Source organism: Parambassis ranga, chromosome 16, assembly GCF_900634625.1.
Source record: "Parambassis ranga chromosome 16, fParRan2.1, whole genome shotgun sequence".
Lineage (NCBI taxonomy): Eukaryota > Metazoa > Chordata > Actinopteri > Ambassidae > Parambassis > Parambassis ranga.
In genome coordinates, this window is record NC_041036.1 from 21,810,304 (window position 1) to 21,831,379 (window position 21,076).

Genomic DNA, 21,076 nt, shown 5'->3' on the forward strand with positions numbered 1-21,076 from the left:
GTGTACATAAGTTTGTGCATTTATGTTCACACCACAGATTAAACGTGACTTTGCTTGTGTATTCATACAGATTTTTCCAGTTTGCATAAGGAGCATGTTACAGGTTTCTGGATGCTGCTTTCTGTTGTGTAAGATGGGTGGGAAATACAATGGCAGTCAGGACTATAAAAATGGAACGCATACAATTACTGTAAGACAGAGGAAACAGAGAGACCACTGAATGTTTGTGGAATTTTTTTCAAGTTTTATCTAAAATATTTTATCTAATAAAAATGTCAAGATTTTCTCATAACTGCAGGACGTTGTTATCCACAAGAAAAAAAGACATCCTGAGGCACACTCTGGGTTTTATTTTTAAGACATAAATTCTGCATGTGGGTGGGAAACTGTGTGCGTCATTAGATGAGTAAGAGTGTGCGAGTGTCTTGAAGAGAGAGAGGAGGAAATGAGGGGAAAAAGATAGAAACCGAGATAGAGTCTGTCTGTGTGTGTGTACACATGTAGTTTGGTGACATATCCTTTTAGTCTCCATGTTGGTTTGTCTAGTGTTTAGTTGTATTTGTGTGCTGCTGTGTTCCTGCTTATTGCTTCTTCTAATGTGGCCTCTGCTGTTTTCCTGCCTGACAGACAATATGCCTGAGCGCCCCCTCAAAGCTATATTGGCTCTTATTGCCCTCTCACTCAGATCCAATATGCCAGTATTGATTGTGTTGAAATGCAATCAAGGTCTCCACAGCAGAGGAGCAAACAATCTAAATTTAACAAAACACCTCTGCTGGTCTTCAGCCTGGCTCTGATAACACCTCCCAAAGAGGAACAAATGTATTTATGTGTGTGCAGTGAAACAGGGGAGATTCCACCCGGTGGCCTCTATTGTTAGCTGTTTGAAGCAGAATGTACAGGAAGTGTCCCTCAGCCTTGACCTCACTTCCTGCAGTTATAGCATTTTGTCAAAGTAAAAGATGTTTTTGAGATAATCATATCTAAAATGTGAAAATATAAATATAAGCAAACATCAGCTTTGAAAAATTCACACCTATCATTTCTTTAGCATCAATGACATTTTTTATGAGCTCATATTCACTTAAGCACAGATAGCTGGGACAAACTTTTGAAATTGTTTGCAATTACAAAAACATTTGTGTGGGAAAAAAACTGTTTGCAACAGTATAAACTAGATGGAGAAGCATTAACTATCTGCTCATCGGTCTAATTTCTGTGAACGCAAATCTTCAGAACACATTAAGGGACTTTTAATTTTGGCTCAATCACTCACCTGGATTCAAGGATGCACTAATTTAAACTGATACTGCCAGATTCCTAACAAGAATCTCTACTGTCAACGTTATATGAAGAGGTGTCTTTAAAAATCACGAGATCAGTGGAAAAATGTTTTTTTTTTCTAAGCTAATATAAAGACTGTATTATTATATGAAATGAATAGAATAACCTGGTCTGTGGAAGCAAGGTACGGCATGTGTGAATTAACATAAGGCTAGTTAATGTCCCTGCAATCTTGTTTACCTCAAAGCAGCTCAGTAGTGCTTTTAAGACACATAGAGTCATTCCTGCAGCACTTTGTGATAAATCGAAGACTTATCTGAGCGTGCTTCTGTTATCCCTGTGATCGACTGTGACCTGTCCAGGCTGTTCCCTGCCACTTACCCATTGACAGATTGACAGCTGGGATACGATCCAGCCCTCCTATGGCCCTGTACATAATAAAGTGTGTTAAGAGAAGGGATGGATGAATGGATGGAAGGCGATATAGAGTTTAAGGGGAAACACATTCACAAGAGTAGTGGGCTTAAAACTGTCAAAATCTTCAGTCTGTACTCCAAAACAGGCAGAAAATGAGGAATGATTCTTGCAGTTGAATTTTGCTCTCTGACTCAACATTTGATTCACTTTGTTAATGAGAAGCAGGGATATCTGAGGTAGACAGTTGTGTTTGTGTTTCTCTATGTGCCAAATGTATTCCTACTTCCATTAGGCATCTCTAGCTGAGATTTTCAGATGTTCTGAAGTTGTCTGAACCTTTCTCCGGGGACATATTAGGGTTTGGAAGCCAGACATTTTTCAAAAGCACATTTGAAGTTTTCTCTTGTTAGAATGAATTGGCAGAAGCAGTGCGTCTGGTTCTTATAAACCATCCCTTCAGCTGGACCCTCCACACCACAGAGATCAGCCCTGCAGTGAGGGCTCGAGGACCCAAGGCATCAATAAAAGGAAAATGGCTTTTTTTTAAGTGTATCTGACAAGTGTGGTGAGAAACCCATGGAAATCCAAAGCCAAATTGAGAATTTGCAAAGCTTATGAGAGTAGCATGTGAGTCATGCTTCACTTTGCTGTGTATACAGTGGCCTCACAGACCTTTCATGTGATATTATTCTTTCCAGTATGGACATAGCAATTTGCCTGAAGACACCGTCACAAAGGAAAAGGAAATTCTTCAGACCTGCTTGTGTTTTCAACCCATCACATCAAGGGGTGCATTTAGAAACAGGGTGCTGATTGGGGTCGATTTGCGTGCATGTTACAGTTTGATTGCACTCACACTCAGATGGGACACAGAGCAATGTGTCACCCTGATGAATTTGCAGTCACGGAAGAAAGACCAGGGAAAAGCAATCAGAGTTCATCATCCCCAGCTGCAAGAAGAATGTATAATTCTTGATTCTTCTGTGATGAAGGGTGATAGCTCCCTGATTAGGTAGAGTTTATAATGACTAATGATATGTGTAAACACTGTAGGTAGAAGCTACTGGTGGCACTGGTCATCTGTGCAGTGTGAGAGGTTTTCTTTGAAAGAAAATCAGTCTCAGTAATGTCACACATATGTACTCCATGAGGCATAGTTTTTGGAGAGATTTGGAATATTTGACTGTGTTGATGCCACTTAGTATGACTAGAAAGTGTGTAGTAAATGGACAACGCCTGCACCAGCAATGTGGCCAGTGGACATAAGATGAGTAATGGACGCTACGCCTGCTCAAACTACAAATTTCACATTTTTCATGTGCTTTTTAACTTTTTCAGGATTACTTCAATGACAATAAGACAATGACAAGAGTCGAGCAAGTGGGAGAAACAGGTGCCACAGCTGAGAATCCCACACTGCACGCCTATGAAAACAAGCTATACAGATTTTCTTTTGGATGGAACAAACATGCGTACAGAAAAGCTTTGAGCTACACATCAACAGAGTGTTGGATGCAAACTTCGTATTGTTATAATCATAGACAAAAGAGAGAGGTGGCACAGTGTGCAGTTGGTGGTTAATTATGAAAAAGAAGCTGTATGTGAAAGCCCTCTGCATCATAATTACAGATGTCAGGTCTCATGTTTCACTCAGATGTCTGGCTCTGCAGGTCCACCATTGTTCCTGAAGATTCAAATAGTAGCCGTGGGATGCAGGTTCATATATAGAGACCACCTGTTGCTCAGCAGGGTCTCCAGCTATATCTTGAATTAATTATTTCCAGAAAAGCTGGGTGATGAATTAGCGCTGCGTATGGTTCCCAGTGTCCCTTCAGTGCAGCCCAGTGTAAGTCTTAATTGTCTAATATATTGTTTTGTAATGTAAGATTAAAGCAGATTTTTTTTGTTAGTGAATTTATAAAACTTTCAACCATAAAAACTTCACCATAGAACAAAATGGGGCTAAAAAAAATGAATGTTACAAGTTACAGTGGCTATTTTCTGCTGCTGATATGATCAATGTTGTGCAGTATAATAGATTTATTTATTAAAGAGCAAATGTTTTAGGCAGACTGCTTATCTATCAAAAGATAAAAGCCAAAGAGCAGTAAATCCTGAGTTTGTGCTTAGTTTAGCACAAAGACTTGAGGGAACCTCAGTGATCCCACACAGACAGGACCTTTTTTGTAAATACAAAAACATCCGGTCATTATGATTTGAGTCTAAAGTGGGGACACGTTGATGGTTTTGTCATAGATTATCTTTGTTTTATTTTATTTATTTATTTTATTTTACTTAGATTACATTTTAAAGAGTTTTAGGACTTGAGAGCAGCAGGACTTTGGTCCAACTGACCTATCATTAATACAAGATATTGGCAAGAAATTCAATTAACTCTGCAAGGAAATAAATGTCATGGCATTAGATAAGCATATAAAATGTCAAGGATAAAATATGAGGTGTCAAATACAACCTGCACTGGTTCCATAAACAGACAAGAGATCAGTGTTAAATTTAACAAGAATCTGTCATTTTCATTCTAGTCTCAGTCACCTGCCAGAGACTGAAAGATTTATGTAAAGTCACATTTTCAGTTTTAGTTTTAGTCTCACTTTAGTCGTTTTAAGCAATTTGACAGTTCATTATACTGTAATAAATTTTGCAAAATATTGTAATATAGTAAACACTGCATTGTAAGCATGCCTATAGTCATTTAAACTAAGAATGTACCATATTAAACTAAACTAAACATAATAAACTATGTCTAAGGCCTGTTGGAAAAAGTGCAATATATATATATAGATATATATATATATAATCATATTCCTCACAAGTTCTTTATGTATATATCCTATGACAGTGTGGTGGGATCAGAATCAGAAATACTTTATTGATCCCGGGGGGAAATTGCTTGCATTCCAGGGTTGTGTCTAGCTCTGATGTGAAGTCCAGGCAGCTCAGTGTGTGGATGTGTGTGAGTGAGTGCACGCGCGGCGGGGATGTGCCTTTGTGAATGAGCCCACAGAGGTGTTTGTGTTTATGTATGGGGAGAGTGGAAGAAAAGTGATGATAAACTGGTTAAAGTAAATCAATCAGGGGAGGGAGGATGGTTGTAACCAAGGTTGTCCGGGCAGCGAGCATCATCTTTTTCATCATGTTTTTAATCGGTAGTTCACAATGAGCAGAGATGTTGTTTAATTTATGTTGTCAGTACTTAAATTTACGTTCTTGTCACAAATTAGTCACAGAATAAAAAAAGGGTCATCAACGGAAATGCAGCATAGGGAACCTTCTCCAGACGAGCCTGTCTCAGGAGACCTTTGTTAACAAGACCCTGCAGTGAAACATCAATAAGCAGGAAGATCATTTTAAAGACCTGCTTTCCCGAGGCCACAAAGATGAGAATGACCAATAGCCTCTAGAGTATCGTGTGCTTGATCATCACACACACACACACACACACACCTCTCTATCTGCACACATTGGGAGGTGTGAGACTTGAAGCAGAAGAAGCCTGAAGCCTCCCAACTTTAAACTGCTCTGCCCTCAACAAACAGGTTACCAGAGTTTTACAGTCAGTCTAAAACCATTTCACTCTTTGTTGTTATTTTTAGACTGATTCCTTGTGTTGTGTGGGACAGTTTGCTGCTGGCATCCAAACAAACATATTTAATGTTTACATGTTTCATACTTAATTCTTCCTTTCCGCTGTTTTTAAGTGGACTTTTATTCTGTCCTGACCTGTGTCAACTGACTAATAAACTTTCTGTCCTCTGGCACTAGGACATAATTTCTCTTATAGCTATTGTAGTAAAAGTACAGCTGAGAGGACAGAGGAAAGAGATGGGGGCGTGTGACACGTCAGCTACTGCATGTACACATTTTTAAGCCTCTTCAAATCTAGATCACAACACATCCAGCAGCAAAATGTGACATCCCAAAGCTACCTCTGACACTCCCTCTCACAACCATGCTCCCCGCTTCTTTACACTGACACAACAAACCTCTCCCAGCCAGGCATTTTGGACAGGCTTACTGCTAGCAGAGGATTGAAGTGACATGCTGGGTTGCTCTGTAGAAATGGAGGAGGCAAGCACAGCTCTGATGGCAGATGGGTGAGCTAGAGGAATGTTAAGGGCCTGGGGCCTGATGTGCACAAAAGTTGTTACTTCACTGTCTGACAAGGAATTAACAGAAAATAAACTCAGTAACTCACCAGTGTACCTACTCCACTGCACACTAGTTTGGATGTCTTTTGTTTTGCATATGTGAAATGCATCGTCTGTCTAGGTTATAATTCTACCCAAATGCATACAGAGGTATATTTCTGCATCTTCATAATGGCCCCTGGAAATCTGACTCACATCCACTGAAACCAGACTACTTCTTAGTATATAGTAGATGTGACAGATGTGGTCAGGTCATACAATAGGTACAGGAGACAAGTTTCCTAATCAGTTTATTTCTCCAGCTATGTAATCCGGTTTAGTGCTTTAGTGTAGCACCTTTTAAAATCAAAATTGTCTTTAGGCACTTTAGAGAAAGTCTGTCCCCTAAGCTGGCAGTTAAAGCAAGGAAAAACAACATTTTGACAAAAGGTTCAACAGGAACTGTCTTGGATATACTGGACCGTCCGCTGGATGGCAGCTCTGGTTAGACCCTCATTTACATTGTCCCTGAAGGTCATTTCAGAAAACACAGCAACAGATAGGAAGGCGTAGGAACTACTCTTAGTGTTTCTGATTGGACAGAACCCGATAGGGTAACGTCATTTCCTGTTTCTACTCAACTGTATCTGTGCATGAGTGTTAAACCATGTTAGAAAGAATGAAGGGCGATATGGCATTATTACAGAAGAGGAGAAAGAGGACATGTATAATGCAGTGTTTCCCAACCTTTAGTGAGCCACGGCACATATTTTACATGTAAAAAAAAATCCTACAGCACATCTACCCCATCTCAGCTCTCTGTATCGAAGACCACAGAGTTCGCCCCAATATGCACACACAGACACACACATACTGACGGCACCTTGTTAAGGTAGCAGTTGTGCTGTCAGAGACCACACAAAAGTCTGTTCACTTACCTAAGTCTAGGGGGCATTTAAATGTTCTGCCCCTCCACCATACGTTTCTGGTATAAATGAACTAAGACCAAATTATTTACAGTAAATGAATAATAATGTACTGTCCAATAAGGTGGACAGTACATGTTTTCTGTTCTGTTTTGTTTGTGTCAAAGCACATCACAGTGTCTACACTGCTGTGTAGCTGACCATTCGCCAAGTGTAATTTCTTGACTGGCAGCAAAACAACCAATCACATACGCTTATATCTTAGCTCAGGTTCTGTCCACTCAGAAACAACAAGTGTTGTCCCTAATGTGGTTGTGTTTTGTGAAATATATCAGGGTTTGGTGAAGAGAGGACTCGGGCGCAGGCAGAGAGGCAGTGTTCCCCAAAAGGGTTTATTTAGAGCAGCCCAAACCAAGCAACAGAAACAGCACTAGACATAAACTTCACTCAGCATAAAGTAAAGAAAGGACTTGAACTAGGGTAAAAAGTTAACTGAGAATCGTGGTATTAAGATAGCAAGCAACATAGCATATGACAGACAGCCAGAAACACTGGAGAACACACCATGAAAAACCCAAAACCCAGAATCACCAGAAAATACAGGATTGATTTAAAGACAAAAACAGGGAAACCAAGTTATGGTCCAGTGTACTCATTTTTTTCTTCAGCTATGTACAGACACACTGTAAAGTTTCTTTAAACAGCCGAGGTGTTGGTCTCAGTTGCCACATTCAGAGTATAGAACAAATTCAGCACCACAATCAACATCACAAAGCGTCAAATGGCAGACCTACAGGGTTCTGTAATGACCCACAGTCATTACATGTTTTAAATATTCTAATTTACACTTGTTTGCATTGCTAATGGAAGAAGCTGGCTTGTCTCAGCAGAAAACGATGGGATTTCTGACAAAAGCCTCATGTCAGGTTGTACTGTTTGGAAAAAAAGCACATAACTAGTAGTTAGCAGAGAACAAGACATGAGAGTGGGGCATGGCGCCTGAGCGGTGTGCTGTTCAGATCGCAGCAGTGGAGCCATCGTTGACTTTGATCAACAACCTGCTCTTTTACACAGCTTGTCTCTCAAGCCGTTTCCAAGCAACTGAGGGCTGTCAGCAGAGGAGGTGGCGCCGAGCGGACAAAATGCACTCAGGAGGCCTCCTGTTAGCCTGAGGACTACTGATGGATGCACACTTGAGAAAGGGAAAGAGAATTAACCAGAGGGAGAAGATGCAGACCTTTTTTTTCTTGCAATATATAAAACCTTTCTACTACCTGAACAAATTATAGGTACTTTTCTCCCATCAAGACATCAGGCGCCCTTTCATTTAGCTGTGCAGCTTCGCATACAGTGTTCCAGTCATTTGGTGAAGGGAACAGTGGATAAATCTGGCTTGCTTTTCTGCTCATCTTCAGTAATAGCTTCCACTGGGGCTCTGGACACAGACTGAGGGATGCATATGCATTTAGAAATTTGTCTTAAATGCTCTAGACAAAGAGAGCAAAATAATTAAAATTGCATTAAGGTTACCATCCGAGCTAATTGTTTTTGTGCATCCTCTTTTAGCAACGCTGTTCAGATTTGCTCAGTTTTAGACATTAGGATTTGGGTGCTGACCAATACAAACTGTGGGATTTAGAGTGACCTTTTATTGTGGCCAGCCTACAACACACCTGTGCAATTATCATGCTGTCTAATCTTGATATGCCACACCTGTGAGGTGGATGGATTATCTAGGTAAAGGAGAAGTGCTCACTAACACAGATTTAGACAGATTTATGAACAATATTTGAGAGAAATGGGCCTTTTGTGTACATAAGAAACATTTTAGATCGGTGAGTTCAGCTCATGAAAAATGAAAGCAATAACAAGTGTTTATATTTTGTTCGGTGTATTTCATTGAACTGGTCTAATAATCTGAATGTATTTATCACACGTTATTTGCACAGCAAGTGACATCATGTCTGCTTGCAGCATCTGGGAAGCAAACAGGACCAGACTGTTCTGCTTTACAAGCAGGTGTGATCCCATTCTGAGCGTTACTGTGAGAATCTGTGCAGTGGATGGAAAGCACCGGAGGTGTGAAGATACTGGCAGAGCATGTGTCCTTTGTGCGTGTGTGGGTATCATTTCAACTATCACCTCTGTTAGTTAGTTAGTACTGTACTGGGCAGCAATCAAAACAATGTATTCATTTTTGTCATTTCAGTTTTCAGGCTTGCTGAATCTAAAAGCAGCTTGTTTGGGTGATGAACATTTGGTGGAAAAATACCTCTAAGTTGATGAAAATTCTCAGTCTCAGTGAGAACATCACATCAATCATTAGATTTTAATGGACAAGTGTGGGTAATAAGATTTATTCTGACAGTAATTGGGCTATTTGTCCAGCTCCTTAGATGGGCTGTTCTTTACCAAGTCAAACAGGAGGAAGGTGATGTGTTTAAGTATAGTAGGGCTGTAATCAACCAAAATAAGTCTTGGTCGACTAAAAATCGACTAAAAATCGACTAATCGCGGGTTGGGTGTATAATAGTGGCATATGTCTCATTAAGAGACGTGTGTGTAGCTGTGTGCACGTACCCATGACGGTGTTTGTAGCTATGTGTGTAGGAGTGTGAGAGAACAAGAGAAGGTTGGCAGAGAGGAGAGATTTGTTAATTAATTAAGTTCATGTACAGCGCGAAGAATAAGAGAATAAAGCTGCTCATCCCTGGAGCTGTATCGCTCCTCTGTGCTTCCTGACTACGTAATAATATTGTAAAGGACCACAATAGTCCCTGTATGTTTGTTTTTTGAGCAAATTATAAATATGTCTAATTTATCTTTGTGTGTGTCTGTAGTATTGAATTTTGGCCTGTGAGTGACACCGTAGCTTGCACAGGTGGAGAGCTTTAAGTGCAACCCGCAGGTGTTATCATTAGGAAACTGCTTTGTTTGGGCCTGGGTTCTTTGAACCTGTCTCCAAGTTGTAAGTCTCATTTGCACAATAGAAGTAAACTTTGATGCCTGTTTTAGTAACAGAATAAAAGGATCATCGTATTAGACATTTGCATTCCTTGGTGAGCACAGCGAGGCATGTTTGTTTTACTCATCATTAGTGTCTTGTATTTATGAAATGCATTGCTGTGTGTATGAAGGTTTGGCATTTTATTTTTGTTTAACGTAATAAGGAGTTTGTATTTGTTAGGAACTGTATTGTGAAATGTTTGTATATTTTGAATGCAGTTTTCACGCTGCTACGGTGTAAGAAGGAAAGGATTTCTGTAAAGCTGATGCTGCTGCGAATAAAATAAAGGAAACCTAGAGCACCTGTCGAGACTCTCTCTCTGGGATCCAAGGGGTTGCTACAAATATAATAACAAATTATAGGTAACATAAAGACTACAAAAACTAGTAATTTCTTTGTTTATTATTACATCATTTTGACCTGATTATTTTGCGCTGAAATTATTTACACACTCGAGTCTGTTGGCTCTGCGCAGTATTATAGCTCTGGATTTACCAAAAATATATCCTCATCTTGTGATATCAGCACATAACCTGTTGAGGAATATTTAGACATTTGTTTTTGTCTTGTTTAGTGGTGGAGGAAGTACTGAAGCTTGGTACTTAAGTAAAAGTACAAATAACCAGCAAAATATATACTTAACATTTTTCTGTTTAATTTGACCATAACTTTGTCTATATCTGGGCAAATTGAATCACTTTTGCTGAATAAGCTTAATTTTACAAACATTTTGTTAATATGAGGTCAATAATACACTGTGGGCAAATTTTACCCCCTTTCTTGTTGTTCGGGACAAAAACGTCCGATAAATATTTTTTTCATATTTTTTTGCATAGACCTTTTAATTAACTTCAGCTCTGATCAAAAGTAGTAAAACAATCATTTTCCCCAAGGACTTTAACCCTTTAATCACCAATTTCACAAGGGGTAGTGCCAATAAATGGAAAAATGGAAAGAAACACACACAATGGCTCATTTTTAATAGAAAAGGTGAATGTGGATTTTTGGTCGAGCCAGAACCAATCGACTAATAAATCGACCAGTCGACTGGGAGATTACAGCCCTAAAGTGTAGACATAGAAACAGTATATTGTAAGATGTGGCTGATATGCAGTGCATGAAGGTTAAAAAAAATAAATATAAAGGAGTGCAACTGCAGTTGTTCGGTGGATGGTACAAACTAAAGTGTGCGAGTGTGTGGCAACGAGCAAATGAGTGATTAGGCACATAAGTCAAGGGGGAATAAAGTGAATATAGTAAGTGTGTGTGCGTTTGAGGCACCAGCAGGCCCAGTGACTTTCCCGGTGACTCATTAGGTGGGTAATTAAGGCACAAAGCTTTGGCCCCAGGGCTCCAACGAGCTGCACTCTGAGCTGTGACTGCTAATGACAGCATCCTGGACCTTAGAGAGATGGGGAAGAGAAAGAGAGAAGAGACTTACAGAGGCAAAAATGGTGGGAAGACTCAGAGGTCATTGCATTTTACACCCTGCAAAGATGTAATGGACAGCAATCCATCCACATAAGACAAATGATTCAAGTGTTTATCAGACAATTAATCCTTATGGCTTTGTATTACACACAACAGAAATATCAAGTCTACCTGGAGCCTTTCAAGATGTGCAACTTGTAGAATACCTGTAATTTGTCATTTATTTTCAAATAATATAATATTTGAAAGTGGGAACTCCTTAGGGCAGCTCCACCCTGCCTGGGGTAGTAATGTACACATTGCATGGTGTTAAGGGTCCAGGTGAAGTTTTGACCTATGTAAATGTCCTGAAATTAGTCAATGACGTCTTCCAAATGACTGAACAGGACTCGACTGTTCATTTTCTCACAGCATATGGGAAAATCTGTTTTCAGTATTTTCTTGAAGTTCAGGACCAGGTTGTTGTTCTTGCAACAAGTTCACCTTTTCCCTTGTAGTCTGTAATGTACTTGATGGATTTCCACATGCTGCTAGAGTCATTTCAAAACCTATTTTCAAAGCACAGTCCCATTTTGCCCTCCTTATGCCCACTTTTATTCTCTGTTGTGCTTCTTTGAGTGCCTCTGCATCCCCTTGCAGTACTTTTTAGCTCTTGAAGAAGAAGAATGCCTTTTATTGTCACTATACACATGTGCAATGAGATTACAGCCGTCACCCATTACAGTGTAAAAAAGCGATATATAAAAATGTTTTTGAAGGTTTTTGTCAGTCTTTTACTTTGTTGTTTTGTACTTCACCTTATTCCAAAAAGCAAGGGATCAGGCGCGTGGCCTACCAGGGCGTTTGGTTTGTAAACTCCCTGACTTGAATGGTGGGACAGTGTTGTCAGCACAGGTGTTAATATACCCAGTCACATATTCAGTATACTCCAATGTGTGAATGGAGGAGTCCTCCAGTGTAGCTGCAGATTTAAACACAAGCTTGTCTGTCTGTGAGAATGAGTGTGCATGATGTTCTCAGTTTCCAGGAGAACTGAGCTGAACTTGTTTAATAATTGGATTTGTTTGCATGAGATATAGCCTGAGCGATGTGCAGCTTCATTTGCATCACAGATATTGCTGCAGATATGGTCAAGGGTGTTCTGAACTAATGTGGTAATGCTGAAAGTATTTTGGGTCCATAGGTGGTGGTTGAAGTCTTCTGCAACAATGAAAGCAGCATCAGAATAAACCTTAGCACAGCATACTGATGGTTTTGGAGTTTGCTGAATGCTTCTGATGATGTGACTCCTGGATGACTATGAACAGCATCTAATAACATAGCACCCATGGCAGATGTTGAGCTTGGCAGTATTTCCATGTCTGACATCAATGGTTGTAGATAATCTGTTGGAAAACAGTTAATATTGTCATTGTGTTAACAACAACAACAACAATAATAATAAAAACATGATTACTGTTGTGTAACAGCAACACATATCTGAGGATATACTAATAATGTGATCAGGTTTTAGCATTAGCAATGCAATACATTTTAGGCCAAAATCCAAGCATGTTATTGGATTACCAGTTTTTATAGGAAAACAGCAACAACTTTTTCAGTCCTGTTTAAAGCCTTTTTTTTGCTCTTGCAATGTAAAGACACTGACATGTTAAGGAAAGTAAGCAATATTGGCTACCACTACCAACACTGGCTTTAGGAATACCTAACAGAAAGGCCCACAGGCTCTAACCCAAACTTTGTGTAATCCAATTGAATAGTATGTATTTATCTTTTACTTAAACTCTAGATTTAAACATTCCATTCCAGTACGGTATCATCTGTCAATCTCAGGCTGTCCTCCCCAGAAAGACAACAGCAGTGATTTTTTGAAGGTAATAGAATGAACTGCCAATAGCCACAGCTCTAATACCTCATGCTGATGTGCTACACTGTCTTGACACTAAGGACAGGAAAAGACTGTAAGAGCAGAGGAGACCTTTCAAAGATTGTGCTGTCCTCAACACAGTGGGGAATAAATGCAGTTTTTGTAATGTTGGGAGGCAGTAGCAAAGAACAGTAGTGTTAAAACGATATATAAAGAGAAAGAGGCAGAGTGGATGGGAATGGGGCAGCTTCCCCGCTGAGAACAGAGGCAGAAAAATAGGTTAAATGTGCAGTGAGCCAAGCAGAGAAACTTCCCCCTCCTGGCAGCAGGGTTAGACAAATCAGAGCTGAGGTAGAGCAGAGGCAAAATAAAGGAGGTGGTGGACAGAGGAGTTACTGCCATTTCCATTTTGAGCCTGTATGAAGGCTAATGACTTAAGGCAGGCTGCTGAGACGGAGCTAGGGTTCTGCAGGTGGTCCTCACAGGAGTGGAGGGCTCCTGAGGAGACTAAGGCCATTCTAATTGGACACTGAATAACGATATGTCTACTTCACATAGAGAATAGCAAGGCCATTTACAGTGTATTCATGTTGCATATCTTTAAATAAGACTGTATTATGAAGCATAGTTCTATCAGGGTTTTATTTCTGTCCAAGAAACATAGGCTGAGCCACTGCAAAATGTTAGAAAAGGAAATAATTCAAGTCAAGTCGTAAAACCCAGCCCACCTTGATATAGTGGGAGCAACGATTGAGTGTCATCATATACTCTTATGTATACAATTACAAACTTACAGATGACATAGCACAGTGTTGCTGACAGCAAGGACAAAGGTGTCATTATGCAATACAGCTAGTTTAGACTAGCCACCCAAGAGCTAGGGGTGGAACGGTTCACCAAATCCATTGTTCATTTCATATCACAGTTCTGAGGTCACGGTTTTCGGTTCGGTTTGGTTCACATTGTTGAGGTTTTTTCTACTTTTAAAACTCTGGAAATACCAGATGAGCATAAAATGAAAAAGAAAGTGTGTTGTTTTGCCCATCGTTGCTCATTACATGCTAGTTGGATAGACTGAACTCTATGACTACGCTAGGCTAAGCTAACGGTACTTATGTCTGCATTTTTCTTTTTGCGAAATTTGCTATTTACATCCCACTCTATAAGCATTGATGGGACCCTGGCAGCTTTGTGGACAGCAAAATGCAGGTGGTGGCATATGAAACAAAAAATAAAAATCACTCTATTTAAAGCTAGCTTGTTAATTTTATTAAGGAGCCTCTATTTACAATATTCCCTGGAATGGACTGGAATGGACAGCAAAACATACCACATGAACTTTACAAAAAAGGACGTACAGATTCATCAACTGTAGTTGCTGAAATACTAGAAAACCAGCAACCGATCTGAGCTGGAAGACCTCAAAGGTTGCTCAGGGTGGCCTGAGCCTGAACTGTGAGCATGTCATTGTTAGTGGAAGCTTAGCAGCACTACTCAGCTTTAAGAATGGAATTCTCATCCAGAACAGCATCAGTTAACTGTAAGTGCTCACCCTGACACAAAGTGTCAGAAAAGGCTTTGACTATACATACATAAGAAAGTGCAACACTCAGGTAAACGTTGTTGTCGCCACTTGGTTAACACCTTCTCACCCGATCATGGTTTTACTGTCCTGGTTCTGTTTTGGTCCCAACACTTTAAAGAAAGTATTATGAATCTCTATAGTTTTTATCAGATATACCTTATGGTTTGGAAAGTTGTCTGTTAAAACAGGTTTTTGAACATTTTTAAAAACACAAATGAGTTGAAAGATGCATAAAATGACAATGAATGACAAGCATTGACACTGCCCCACACTGAAGGAACTAGACTTGGTTAAATCTTGTGTCTTCTATTGTGGTGTAGCAAGGCAACTTTACCAAATAAAAGATGTGGCAGATCAAAAATCTGATGCAGTGGGTGGATAATATATTCCAGGCTATTTTCTCCCTCATGCAAATGTGATCGAACCAGAGGCGGTGCCTGGTGAATGTGTGTGCAGAGCATCAGCGCTCCAGTCTTTCAGCTTATTAATTTCATATTTACTCATTTATTTTTAAATGTGGAGGTGATGGAAATGTGGCAGGCTGCAGCTCAGAGGTGCTTACATGGCAGATGGGTTTATGAGAGGAAGTGAGCTGGTGTCAGAGGCAGGGATTCAAGTCAATTTTTTCCCCTTTTCTTCTTTTATTATTCATGGAAAGTGAGAATTATCCACAGAAAGCTGACTGAGCATACACAACTTCTTACTGTGCACCTTACTCAATACAGAGACTGCACTTGTTCACCACCATGCTCAAGGGTACATTGACAAGAGCCAGGGAAAAATGTGTCATAACTATACATATAAACATCATGCGTCTTTGGTGAACCAAGAAACTTACAACCAACGTGTGTTACTGTAAATCTGATGGCTCAAATATTATGAAACTCTAAGAAGTTTTATTTCACATTATGCCCCTTACTGTCAAATCATAATGTAATCAGTCACAGAGGGTGGAGGGAGGTGTGCAGTGTGATACCATGTGCTCTATATAATTTATATAGAGCAGTGGCCTGAGCCCCTTCATCCAGGCATTAGGTATATGAAATGAGGCCAGCTGTGAATTCCAAGTGAAGAGTCAGATTAACATATGTATCTATGTGTGGAACGGTTGTATATTTATTCTGCTCCCCAAGTGAACTCTCTTATGCATTGCATGCATATTCAAACTGCATGTTTTTACATCTTCACTTTGAACTGAATGTGCCAACGTGCACGCACACATACACACACCGTTTCCCCTTCAAGGTACCAATATTCCAATATTATTGTGTTAATTTGTAACTCAGTATGAAAGCTACTTTAATATATTTGACATATATTATGGCTAAATGTGTTTGTTAAAGTTCCACTATTGGTATATGTGGATTAGGTCATCAGTAGCTTTGACAAAACCAATTAATACAACATGAGAGTTAGTTTGGCTTCTGAACTGTCATCAACACAAACTGAGAAAACAATTGTGTCTCAGAAGACACAGCCATCACCCGCTTGTCATACATTCATACATACACAACACCACCCCACATTGTTTCCTCCTCTGTGTTTAACAGCAGCGTCTGTTTGACGGCTTTGCACTCAACACAGTTTTGCAGTAAACGAATTTCTTAGTTGTCAGCCAGAAGTCCCCCTTTTTTAACTGATTACTTGTCATGAAGCGATTTGTTCCTGTGAGTTTTAGGGCTCTTCTTTGTTGATATCTGTGAGATTTTTTTCTTCCAGCATAAACACAAAGATGGAATGAAGTAATTGGCTGCCAGTTCTATGGTTTACCAGATTTGCTCTGATCGACCACAGGCTCCTTCAAAAAAAGGCCTGAGTGTTTACAGCGCAAAGTAACATTGACACTTGCTCGGGCAGTCACAGCTACTAATTTACTCTCATCTGTGAAAACAAAGTGCTTCTCCTAGGATAACACAATTTTATGGCAGGGCAAACATCCTTGGAACAGTAAGAGATTCAGAAAAACCTAACAGTGTGCTACACTTAGTACAGCATCAGGGGACAGCATGATAAATAAATTTAGGCTTGATAAATACATGTGGAGTATGTCTGTTCATTTAAAGACCTCTGGATGAGATTATTAGCAGCTCACACAGTGATTAAAGACAATTAAGTCGCCAGTGGCTATGTTCATACTCCCTAATTGAAACCCTTTCTTATTTACATCTCCACTAAGGGGATGAGACAGCAGGCAAACAGTTCCATTTCCCACATATCTACCACCCTGTGGACTGCATAGACACGTGTTGGAATCCCTCTAGGGAAAGGACAGGGTGTTCATGTCCTACTGAAATGAAAAGGAAAGCAAAGAAAACACAAAATCACAGATCACAGAGGGATTAATTCCATTTCCAAAGGCAGCCAGCGGTGGAGGAAGGCAGAGAGAGAGAGTGGGGGGAGCATTCACCCGTTTGCAGTGGCGGCCTATTTCTTTGTGTTAATTCCTCCATGCCTTTTAACTTCTAAAGCTCTTGCATTATGGCACAGTAGGACAGAGTGTGATTGAGAAATTTGGGGGAATATTTTTAGCCAAAGCACTCACTTTCCCTCAGGGAACAGCATATGACTTTTCCCTTCCCTTCTCCTACTTTGGTGGTTTAACAATGAACCCTGGATCTGAAGCCAGAAGGAAAGAACTGTGACTCAGACCGATTCAGTTCTGCATCTACAACACAGGAGCTGAGTCCTGGCAGTACGTTATTCCAAAAATCTCCTTTTCCTCTTTTGCAGATGTTATGATGTGCAAGCTAATTCTATCCTACATTGCATATACACATTTTGAAGTGAAGGGATTTTACTGGATATCCAACCCGTGTCATCCCATAATGCGTCACATAAGTCACATTTTTTTTTTTTTTATGAACAAATGCATTACAGTTGGAATTGTGATTCGTGCCTGCAATACATTTTGTTCTAGTACAATACTGGGGAAATTGTGTTTAACACCACCAACTATGAGTGGAAAATAAAGGGTAAATGCAACTGTGGGACTCCTGGATGAAGGTGTGCTGTGGGTTGGAGGCACATCTCCTCCACCCTTCAACAAGAGCTTTTTGCATCTTTATACCATGAATACAAAAACAGCATAGTGTATCATTAACATGTATTGTACATACAGCACAGGTAATATGTGGTATGGAATTCAGATGCAGCACTTGTCTAGTGGACCAGACACAATAGTGGAGTGTGCCATTATCATGTTTTCCTCAGCAGCAAGCAAATATAATCTAATGATAGCAGCATAAATCACTAACTATTTTGTTAAGGACAGTCTGTGTGACAGATTTAAATATGGGTGACTGACTGGACTAAGTTTGGCCCTTGATGCCCTCATGTTGCACTGTCGGAAAGAAAATTTACACAGGCTGAGTTGGAGCATGGATCATTTTTCAAATGTACTGAATAATTGTCATTATCATAGCATTACTACCAATAATTATATCATAATACACCCTCAAATAATTGTATCATTGACTCTACTAGGCTACTGTGTTTTGTTTATCTTCACTACCTGAGACCAAACTGCCATCAGCCTGCCCCGCCTCTACTTACCCTCTACCTGACCTCCCATTGCACTGTGACACATTGACTTTTCCCATGGATCTAAACCTTTCGTTCTGTATAGTCTCATTGACTCTAATTAGCCATAGCTGCATTTCCCACGTCTTGTGACAGCTTGTACAGACAACCATCCTCTGTCTCCCTACCTCCCCTCCTCTGCTTACTCTCTCATTCTGCATCCAGCTCTTTGTCCTGGCACTCAACATATGCCCCAGCTGTTTGGCTTGCATGAAATATTGCAACATTGAGTGCATACTGCCGAGATCCATTCCCTATCTCGATCATAGTTCTGCCTCCATTAAATTCTGTTTTCTAATCAAATTGCTTCCATTCCTGAACCTGAATCCCTCTCCTGAATCTTATTACTATGCATCCTGATTGGCTGGTGCTGCCTGTCAGATGCTGTGTGACTTTTTGGAACACAGCTGGTGGCTCCCTGAACGAAGCCATCAGCCAGCAGCTGATGGCTGTGAGTTTCTGTACCCCTGAGAAAATAATGCTGAGAAGGAGATTTTAGCAGCAAATGTATCCCTAAATTTGTAAAAATGTGGCTGCTGGGCGATAACAGTTCATTATTATCAGAGCCCTGTCTGTCTGCTCCACTTGTGGACAGTTAAGTTTATCAAAATAAGTGACAGAACCTAGAAAGGTACGTTGATATAGTCTGGATTTTGCTCCAATCTAATTAATAGCTAGACTGCAGGGTGGAGCCAAAAGCTAATTGCCAAACTTTATCAGTCTCAGCATCTGAACTCCATCTCTATAGTGATGCAAGTCTAGTTTAACTGGAACCTCTCTCCAATGATAGAGCTCACAGACGAAATAAATGAACTGGTGTGACAATGGACTATCATTTCCATCATTTGCGACAGTAGACAGAAATATCTCCAAATGCTGCAGTAGAAAATATTTTATCACATTAATCAATTACGTGTACTGTATAAACACTGGAATGGGGTTTTTACACTGAATGCAAACGGAGTGTGTATAGTAGGAGTCAGGGAGCAAAGAACAGGTGTGTTCTGTCCTCACCAACAGAATGTGTCCAGATTTCTGGCTCCCATCTGTGGTTGTGTCTAGTATGTGTTAAATATGTTGTTTTGGGGTTGTCCTACTATATATGGGACAAATTTGATTTGAAACATAAAATTGTTGTAAAACAGTTTGTGTTGACAGTCTGTATGAACAGCTTTTATTCTGCCCCCCATCACCAGTTTATGTCAGCCATACAGCATACGTCACCATTTTGGCAATGCTAACTCCACTTTACTTACTAGTTGGCCAACAAAGCAGGAAGCTTGCAATCTGAGACAGCATCACCCTGTCACAAGTATTCATGCTCTAGTTCTACATAACTTGCACAGTTTGGTGAGTTGTATAAAATTCCTTTCCATCTGCATTGTCATAAATGGGGAATTTATCTATGAATACCATTTTGTATCAGGCTGTAATTATGTTTATTTCTGCTATAAAGTTGGACATTTTAACATGGAGGTCTGTGGGAGCTGAATCATATTTAGAGCCAAGTGGTCACTTAAAATACACCACCCTAACCTGACTAAATACTATGTGTACTGAATGTTGCACTAGTTTTTCTATTTCACTGTTAACATAAGTAATCTACTGATCATCGTTGTATGCACTATAATGTCCATTGCTCTAGTGATTTATAGCTTAATATAACATCTGTAAATATCATTTGTAGATTATGTTTATAATTTCCACCTACACTGGATGCATATTTAAGGCTCATATCCATCTGTTCAGTAGTTCATAGTACTTAACTCTGTATAGCATGACAACCATCTGTATATCATGTTTATAGTATATCTGTAGCATAGACATCTATACATCATCATGTATAGCATATACATACCCTGTACATACTGTAGATTCACTGTTTATCTTGCACTTACTGCTTGTTGCATTTCTAGTTAGATGCCAAACTATGTTTTGTTGCATTGTACTTGAACATGTGCAATGACAATAAAGTCGAGTCTAATCTAATCTAATCTAATCTGAATAGCACCTGCAAACACCCACATTAGCTGTTCTTCTCATTCAAATGGTTTCGTCACACATTCTGCCTTGGTGTCTCTCAGGTGGGACCTCCACGCTGCACCTCTCATCAGTGCGAGAGCTACCAGGTCAACTGCAGGAGCTTTACCAGCAGGGCTTCGTTCTGTCAGCTGTGCACCCGTTCATCCATCCCTGTGGTCCAGAGTCCAACAGCCCACAGCACCAGCTCTACCGGGCCATACTTGTCCAACTCAATGATGGGTAAGAGCTTGTACAAAATATCTGCAATAATATGTTGTTTCAAATCAAATCCATATGTGCAGTTCTACAAAAAAAAAATAATCCAAGCAAAACAGGTTGACCCTGAGGCAGTCACCTCTTTTGGGCCTCAGGCATCTTAACCACCCTACTGAGAATAGGACCTTAGTCAGCACACTATGATGAAGTGATTATAGTTTCTAAGAAAGTATGTTGAAATCACAAATGTACCATAATTCATGCCATTATATAAAACAATATTTGTGGGATCATCCTCAAATATACAATGCTTGCTGGCTGATCACTGACACTAAGGTCTCTGTAATGACTATATTCATATATATTCATAGTGTGGGTTTTATTATAAGTCATACAACCTTTCCATGTTGTTTCCGCATCACAACATCTGCCATGTTGGCTCTTTCAATTCTCTGGTGACAACAAGTGCCATGGCCCAAAGTCACCGCTGCCCCCCTACATCTGCCCTTCAGCCCTGTGCCCTGGCCCCCCCTTATTTGTCCTGGGAACTGTGGGGGAGGGGCTGTGGGGAAGAATGCCAGGGAGTTGCTCCAA

General features: G+C 40.0%; 1 protein-coding gene across 1 annotated transcript in view; it reads left to right on the forward strand.

The window, feature by feature from the left end:
- rftn1b (raftlin, lipid raft linker 1b) overlaps positions 1 to 21,076 on the forward strand; it is an 85,718-nt gene that overhangs the window by 14,822 nt on the left and 49,820 nt on the right. The window contains exon 3 of the mRNA XM_028425385.1: positions 20,329 to 20,506. Within this exon, the coding sequence (XP_028281186.1) occupies positions 20,329 to 20,506 (178 nt within the window). The remainder of the gene's footprint in view (positions 1 to 20,328; positions 20,507 to 21,076) is intronic.